Source organism: Orycteropus afer, unplaced genomic scaffold (assembly GCF_000298275.1).
Source record: "Orycteropus afer afer isolate SDZICR_OR568_19922 unplaced genomic scaffold, OryAfe1.0 scaffold00010, whole genome shotgun sequence".
Lineage (NCBI taxonomy): Eukaryota > Metazoa > Chordata > Mammalia > Tubulidentata > Orycteropodidae > Orycteropus > Orycteropus afer.
In genome coordinates this window covers 3,736,386-3,744,828 of record NW_006921597.1, presented here as the reverse complement: position 1 = coordinate 3,744,828, position 8,443 = coordinate 3,736,386, and the positions used below count along the sequence as shown (strand labels likewise).

The 8,443-nt window shown below is 48.1% G+C and overlaps 1 protein-coding gene across 1 annotated transcript; it reads right to left on the bottom strand.

Annotated features, from left to right (window-relative positions):
* Positions 1-1,548: 1,548 nt before the first annotated feature.
* ZNF697 (zinc finger protein 697) lies at positions 1,549-4,785 on the bottom strand. The gene is made up of 2 exons (XM_007948510.1): positions 4,554-4,785; positions 1,549-2,954 (listed from the first exon to the last, which is right to left on the bottom strand). Exons 1-2 carry the CDS (start codon positions 4,783-4,785, stop codon positions 1,549-1,551), a joined length of 1,638 nt encoding a protein of 545 aa, XP_007946701.1.
* Positions 4,786-8,443: the final 3,658 nt, after the last annotated feature.

Here is an 8,443-nt window from a genome sequence, read left to right as displayed (position 1 = left end):
CCTTAAGTTTTTCCATTAAGCATAGAATTTTCAGTGTCCTTATGTCATTATACAAATCACGACAGGTAAGTCTCTAGCAGCTGAGCTGGAGAGCACAAACAGTCAGACTACACCAATTCACACTGCTATTAGCCTCTCTTCAGGACAACTTGAAGCACCCTTGTACCCAGGCCTATCTTAAGACAGGGGTCATAATACTGATTGACCTCACAAAGATGTGAGAAACAACGAACAATCATTAAAAAGCATAAAGCACTTTACAAATATAAAAGTGCTATTTTGGCATTTATACAACAACCAGAAAACATTCATTGCTTGTGCTATTTGGCAATTTTGCATTACACCTCTCCCTGACCGTGCCCTCCCTGTGTAAAGCCTTAAGATTTCAACTGTGCCTCCACAAGCAGGAAAAAGAAGTTCCTACTCAGACCTGATCCCACATCAATACAGACAGAGGTGGAAGTTGGGTAGTTCCCCTTGTTACTAAAGCAGAGGAGGGAGTATCATAGATGCAAAATGAAGGCAAATGAGACAAAGAAAACTTACACCTCACTTTGTGAACATTTTGCTTTCCTGAATTTCAGACACAAGGACAGCACAACTCTGAGCCTGTTTACTTTTGTGGCAGGACCTGGGGCAAGTATTGATGGTCTGAAGTTCACTTGAAACACAGCATCCAACTGACCTGGGAAGGGGAGAGTCACACATAGCTGGCATTGTTGCATTTCCCTGCATTTAAAAGATCACAAGACAGACCTGAAAGAAAGACTGGGTCTGGCACACTCCTGACATGAGGGGCAGGGGCTGGCCCTCCTGGTGGACCACCTTGACCCAGCATCAAGCTGAAGTAATTTAAAGGATGGAGCAAAGAACCAGGAGCTGGATGGAATTGGATTTCCCAGGAGATCTGAGAACCAATTACAAATGAATTTCTAAACTTAGAGGTTGCTCCCTTGAAATAAGAATGTGTAGGTTTCCATCTAGGTGCCTCAAAATAGCAGCTGACTGTGGCTCAGAAAATAGAAGAGTATTGAAAATATTATCTCCTATAAGATTGACACTACAACGGATGTAGGGCACAGGGCAAACACTGGTTAATACCTGGCGGCACCAGGGCAGAATTACATATACCCGGTTTACCCCACAATCTCCACCCCAACCACACCTCTCCCTTGATTCCCATGGCTCACCCTAGCCTACTCCCTACCCTCCTATTCTCACCACCCTCAACTCCCCTTCCTCAAGGTCTCAAAGTGTCTGCTCCTCCGTGTTCTTGGCCTCTCCCTAAAAGGTGTATTTGAGAAAGTCATCAATCTTAAGCACATCTCTCAAATATTTCTTATGTGGGAAGGAGTCAGGCAAAATACAGCACCCCAAAATAAAAACTCTTGCCCAACCCTCCCATTCAGCACCCTTGAACGTCAAGTCTCCCCACTCACTGCCAGATTGTCCTTCCTGGCTCTTCCCCACTTCTTTCTACAGGGTCTGTCCCCAGGACATCTACTCTCCTACATTCTCCCTGGAAGACCACCTCCTTCCTGCCAGGCCTTAGCATAGGTGCAACTTTTGGTGCTGCGCGAGGTGCGTTTTGTAGCGAAAGCCCTTGCCGCAGCCAGCACACTTGTGCGGCTTGTTGCCAGTGTGAATGCGGCGGTGGCGGATCAAGTGCGAGCTCTGGATGAAGCTTTTGCCACACTCAATGCACGTGTAGGGCTTCTCGCCCGTGTGCGTGCGCTGGTGCTGCGTGAGTGTGGAGAAGTCGCTAAAGCGCTTCTCGCACTGACCGCAGCAGAAGGGCTTCTCGCCTGTGTGCACACGCAAGTGGTTCACCAGGTGCGAATTGCGGCCGAAACCCTTGCCACATTCGCGGCATACGTAGGGTCGCTCACCCGAGTGCGTGCGCTTGTGCGTGAAGAGGTGCGAGCTCACGCTGAAGGTCTCGCCACACTCGGAGCACATGTAAGGCTTCTCGCCCGTATGCACGCGCTGGTGCTTCACCAGGTCTGAGCGCCAGCTGAAGCGCTTACCGCACTCGCCGCACCCATGTGGCTTCTCGCCCGTGTGAATGCGCTGGTGGTTAGCCAGATGCGAGCGGCGCATGAAGCCCTTGCCGCACTCCCCACACGCGAATGGTCGCAGCGCCGCCGCCCCCGCACCGCTGGCGGCAGCGTGTGCACGCCGGTGGCTCAGCAGGTGCGAGCTGAGGCTGAAGGCCTCGCCGCACTCGGGACACGGGTATGGCTTCTCGCCTGTGTGCAGGCGCCGATGCTTGAGCAGGTCGGCTCGCCAGCTGAAGCTCTTGCCACAGTCGGCGCAGAGGTTGGGCCGCTCGCCCGTATGCAGGCGCAAATGATTGGTGAGGTAAGTGTTGCGACTGAAGCCCTTGCCACACTCTCCGCAGCGGAAGGGCTTCTCGCTTGGGGGCCGGGCCAGTGCGGGCCCCGCCCCGAAGCCACTTGCCACGCCCACTCCCATCATCCCCACCACCGCACCGCACTCTCCAGCAAAGCCGAAGGGCTCTAGAGCTGCTTCAGCCAGGCGGTGGATGCGTTGGTGCTGCAGAAAGGCGGTGCCAGGGCTGAAGCTCTCCCCACAGTCGGGGCAGATGGTGGGCGCGTCCATGATGCTGGCCACCAGGCTGTCGAGCTCCCTAAGGTCCATGGCCACGGGGTGGTGAAGCCGGCGGAAGCGGCGGTGGGCAGGCTTGTCGCCCAGGTGCCGACTCCCCAAGGAGAGACGCCGCCTCCAAGGAAGCACGGGTGGGGCTGGTTGCTCCTCTTCCTCCTCCAGCCGGTTCTCCCCAGCACTCTCCTCCTCCTCCTCCTCTTCCTGAGGGCTCCGGGATATGCTGTCGGACTCGGACAGTCCTGGGAACATCGCCAACTCAGGTTCACCAGGTTGGCCATCCTCTTCCTCCTGGAGAGCAGCCGCCTCTTCCTCGCACAGCAGTCCCTCTGTGACGGAAAATGTGGCAGTAGGGGTTACTATACTGGGCGCTCAAAAGGTAAACCCACAGGAAGCCAATGTCACTGAAGGTGTACATCAAGGAGTAATCCCTTCCCCCAGGCAATCTCAACCCTTGTCCTTGAGGTTCCTCCGGATTCCAGCCTCTCCTCCTGGAAATGGCCTAAATGACAGCATGCTTAGAAATCTGGGGAAGGCTCACTCACCATCCCCCATAGCCCACCAGTTCTGCCTCAGAGCCTGACCCCACCTACTGCATGCCAGGGTTCCCTCAGCTGAACCATCTGAAGGCTTGACTGACAGTCTGTGCTTGAAAATAAAGTCTGGTCTAGGTGGTAATGGGATCTCAGAGAAGAGAGATTCACTCACATCAAGAGCTATCAATGCCTCTGGCCTCAGAAAACAAGACCACTCCAGTCACTCACAAAATAACCAGGCCCTGGACTGATTTTTAAAATAGACTGGTCTGTAATAACTTAAGATAGAAAAACAAACTGAACTCACCCCAACTTAAGAGCTTTACTTTGTATGGGATGGGGGTGATGTTAGGAAAAAGAGGTTGTGAGCACAGGGCCTGGAGCTGGTCAGTGCGGGTTAGAGCCTAGTCCAGAACTTACACCTGTCAGTCTCTTGAGGTTTCTCCCTAAGCAGAGGGCACTCCAGGAAGCTACTGAGAAGTGAAAGACTATGTGCTTTTGTGTGCGTGGAAGGGGAAGGGCAGCAGGGAATCTACAACTATGTCACAGAGGTAGGAACCTAACCTCACAGTGCTGGCCATAAGGTACTGCAGCTCATTTCAGTGCCCAAGAATGCCCAGGGGCATAACCAAAGAGGTGGATGGAGGCTCTGTCTTAACTCTTTCCAGGTTAGAAATAGCAAGAGATTTTGCAGGGTTTTGGCACTTTGAATGTTGGCCACATGAACCTGGGCAGATCACTTTACTACAAAGTTAACATCTGTAAATGAGGATGATGGTTCTAACTGTAAATACCTGGATGCTTTCTAGTTGCCTAGCACTGTGCTAAGTAAAGGAGCCCTGGTGGTGCACTGGTTGAGCACTCAGCTCTTAACTGACAGGCCAGTGGTTTGAAGCTACCAACTACGGGAGAAAGATGGGGCAGTGTGCTTCCCTAAAGATCTAAAGTTTTGGAACCTTATTGGGGCAGTTCTACTCTGTCCTATAGGGTTGCTATGAGTCAGAATCTACTCAGTGGCTGTGGGTTTAATTTGGTTTGGTGCTACGTAAACCTATATATGCAGCAACCCTCCCAACAACCCTATGAGGTAGGTTCTAATGTTACTTCTGTTCCCTTCTTTACACCTGTTACAAATATAAATTCTAGGGCAGTATTCTATATACTGTAAAGTACTATACCAGTGAATTACCCTCTTCTCCCAGGCTTACCAGCGCAGTCCACCTCAGACTGGACTGAAAGGTCTTCCTCAGATCTAACACTAGAAGGGCTAAGGCAGTAGAGAATCCTATAGAGAACTCCTCCACAAAGAATGCAGCCTGGGGTTATCCTACTTGTGGAGCCAGAAGTAAATGTGAGGGGCAGCTTCCATGGAAACTCCAGCTTTCTCCTCACCTGTGCAGATATTGGGCACCATTTCCATCTCTTCTGAGACCCCCCGTAGATCTGCATCCTGTGGGTTGGAGCCCATGTCCTTCTCCAGATGGTCCTCTCTCTCATCTGTGTCCTGTGTATCTTTTTCTTCTAGGTCCCCTTCCTTGTCCTCAGAGTTCTCAAAATCTGAGCCCATCCTTTTGTCCTCTGAGTCCTGGGTTTCATACACACCCTGTTTATCTTCTTGTTCCATCCGGGAAGACCAGGGATCCCTGCTTGGGACAAAACACACAGAAAGGTCATGTTGGTCTGGCCTCCTCCCCTCACCATGTCTGGCTTTGACTACCATGACTATCAGTGGAATAGTCCAATAAAATGGATAGAGTTCCAAACCCCAGATAGCCCCACATTTCAAGGTAAGTAGAACCAATTGCAAAGGAGGCTGGTCTGGGTATCAAGAGAAACATTCTGAAGCTACATGCTAACCCTCACTGGGCTACACCTTGATGTGTTTCTGTGAAGTAAATGTCCATTTGCATGTTTTGATAATTTAACAGTAGGGCAGGTATTTCCACTTTACAGTGGAAAAAATATAAAGCTTAAAAAGACTCACTAGCATTAGGTTGCATAACTTCTAAGCAGCAGTAGTTGTTACTGGGTACTACTGAGTCAATTTTGACTCATAGTGATGCTATGTAACATAGTAGAATATCCCCATAGGGTTTTCTAGGCTGAAATCTTTATGGGAGCAGATAGCCAGGTCTTTCTCTTGTGGAGTACTGGGTAGGTTTGAACCACCAACCTTTCAGTTAGCAGCTGAGTGCTTAACCATTTCACCAGCAGGACCTCTTGTATGCAGTAGAAAACCCATTGCCGTTGAGTTGATTCCAACTTACAGTGACCCTTTAGGACAGAGTAGAACTGCCCCATAGAGTTTCCTAGGCTGCAGTCTTTACAGAAGCAGACTGCCTCATCTTTCTCCCACAGAGTGGTTGGTGGGTTTGAACAGTTGACCTTTCAGTTAGCAGCCAAGCACTTAATTACTGTGCCACCAGGGCTCCTTGTCAGAAGTAGAAAAGGGATAAAATCAATTATGCTGCCATAGAATTCAGTGCTTTCTTTACTTACTATAGCTTGCCCTCCTCACAGGAATCTTGTGAGGAATTTATGAGGGGGTCTTTAACGAGCCAGAGAAAGAGTATGTTCAAGACACAAGAATAACAGAAGCATTGGTACCGGTGCTGTTACCTGTTATTTAAGACCATGTCACCAGCGACAGCACCATCCTGGCTTTGTGCTGAGGATTTGCAGCTTTGCAGGGAGCAACGAGCCAAGTTCATACTAGGTAAATTGAGGGCAGAAGGAAAAGACACAGGGACCCTCAGTATTAGAAGCTGTCTACATAGTCCTTATTCCATGGTTCACAGACCAGAATTATAGAGAACCCTTAATAGGAAGGCACTGCATGCGTGAGGCATAATCAGTAACTACCCCTCTGCAAAAGACACCAGCATATGAATTGGGGTGGAGGTGGTGGGGGTGGAAATGACATCAGATTCCTAAACCTTTTTATATGTCAGGTTAATATTTCAAATTTAAAAGGTCCTCTGCCAAGGCTGAGCAATTAAGCCAAAAATAATTTATTTTTGCCCTCCATCACTCTTACAGTTTAGCTCACGGCAGGAAAGCAGTTTCTAGGTCAAGGATCTTAGACTTTGAAGAGGCCAGCTCTTTCTCTGCCATGGTAGTCCCCAAAAGGATTTGGAAGAATATGGCTGAGAGGCTGTCACCAAGTTGACAGTGTTGCTTCCTTGGCTGGGAACTTTCCCTGCCTCCTTAGTGAAGCCTTCCCCAGGCTTCTGCAGGGCCTTTGGAGTACACAACAGGAGTGACAGGCAGCAGCTATTCCGGCTGGGCCAGCCTCACTCTACAGTCCAAGGCAAGTCAATTAACCTCTCATTGTTTCAGTGTCTTCCTTAGTAGAAGGAGGGTGATGATACTTAACCTTTCTCACAGGGAGTGTGTCAGAAGGAAACTAATTAAGAAGCACTTTGGAAAATACCACAGAGAGCACTGATACATTGAGTTATACAAATGTGGAATATACACATTATTTCAAGTCCTGATACCATTCCAGTACCAGACTGCCTGTTGACATAGTGCTTAAGGCATCTGACTGCTTCCCAGAAGGCTGGTGGTTCAAACCCACCAGCCAGTCTTGAAAGAAAGATTGGGCAATCTACTTCCCCAGAGATACTGCCTCAGAAACCCAAGGAGGGCTCGTTATGAGTCAGGACTAACTTGACGGCATTGAGTTTGGTTTTAGTTTTTTTTTTTTTTTTTAATGGCCCTAAATAGAAAAGAAAGATCTCTGGTGGCACAGTAGTTAAGGCATTCAGCTGCTAACAAAAAGGTCAGGGGTTCAAGCCCACCAGCTGCTCCATGGAAGAAAGATGAAGCAATCTGCTTCCACAAAGATTTACAGCTTTGGAAATCTTTGAGGTAGTTCTACTCTGTGCTATAGGGTCACTATGAGTCAGAACAGACTTGACAGTAGTAGGTTTGGTTTGGATTTACAGTCCTAAACAGCACAGCACACCATATCCGTTCTCATCTAGACTAGAGTAAAAAACTGAAGGCTTTCCCCTTAATAGGAAAATGGCTGGATCCGAGACTAGTCAGTCAACAGTGCCCAGGAATGCATCAGAGTTCCACTAGAATGTACACTATTTAAAACAACAGGTTTCAGAACCTGGGGTTTCCTTCTGTGAGACCGTAGAAGAAAAAAGTCCCATTATAGCCATTACCCTTTTAAGAGGTCTACCCCACACAAGTCTATGAACCCCTATCATTCTTTTGTCTCCTGGAGCTCAGCTTCTGAGTTTATCACTTGAGTCTGCAAGTGTAATATACCTAGGGGGTGAGGGGTAGAGAGGCAGAAGGTTTTCAAGAAATGGACTATAGGTTTGTGAGTGGCTAACAGCAGGATGGAGGGACTAATCAGTGGCTTCTGCCAACCAAAGATGAGCAACAGGAATCTTACATCAATAAAGGAATCAAATAAACATGGCACCAGAAACCCATAAATGGGTTTTCTGATCTCTGTCTTATTGGGAATCAAGTGAGTTCATGCCAGAGTCTAAAACAAGGAAACATGGGTTTTCTAGGTTGAAGGGAGAAAAGAAAAGCTGGAGATTCCCACATAGGGCTGACATGGAAAGCTGACAGTGCTGGCAAGTTGCACTTGGAATTAAGGCAGTTCTGAGCAGTTTTACTCTATAACATACAGGGTTGCTATGACTCAGAATTGATGCAACAGCAACAGGTTGGTTTTTTTTTGTTTTTGTTTTTCTGTTTTTGCTGTGTTTGAGGTTTTTTGAGCTCCAGCATATCCAGATCCTCATTCACATCAGGAGAGATCAGGTATGTTCTGAAGGATGAGAAGATCCCACCAACTAGAAATACCAGTCATGGCACAACATCTCAGATTTATTTTAAAAACGTATTATGTTAGTGCCAGATTGGAAGTCTGCACATTCAACAAAATTGAGGCAGCTATCAAGAGAAGACTGTTGGAGGTAAGAAAAGATGTTCCCAGTATATTATTAGATGAAAAATGTTGTTGTTGTTGTTATGTGCTGTCGAGTCGGACCAGAGCTCCTAGATGAAAAATTGTTGTTTTTGTTATTATGTTCTGTCCAGTCGGCCCCGACTCATAGCAACCCCTCCTTGGGTTTCCAAGGCAGTATCACTATGGAAGTAGATTACCCAACCTTCCTTCCGAGGAGTGGCTGGTGGGTTTGAACTGCCAGCCTTCTGTTTAACAGTCAAGTGCCTTAGGCACTATGCCTACCAGAGCTCCTAGATGAAAAATAGCTGGTCTCTCTCTCTCTCTCTCTCTCTCTATAAAA

Bases quoted from the DNA above. Each gene is read 5' to 3' on its own strand.
- ZNF697 (XM_007948510.1), bottom strand. From the start codon at position 4,785: ATGGAACAAGAAGATAAACAGGGTGTGTATGAAACCCAGGACTCAGAG. The intron at 2,955-4,553 runs GTGAGGAGAAAG...TTTCCGTCACAG, and splicing joins GGTGCCCAATATCTGCACAG to AGGGACTGCTGTGCGAGGAA.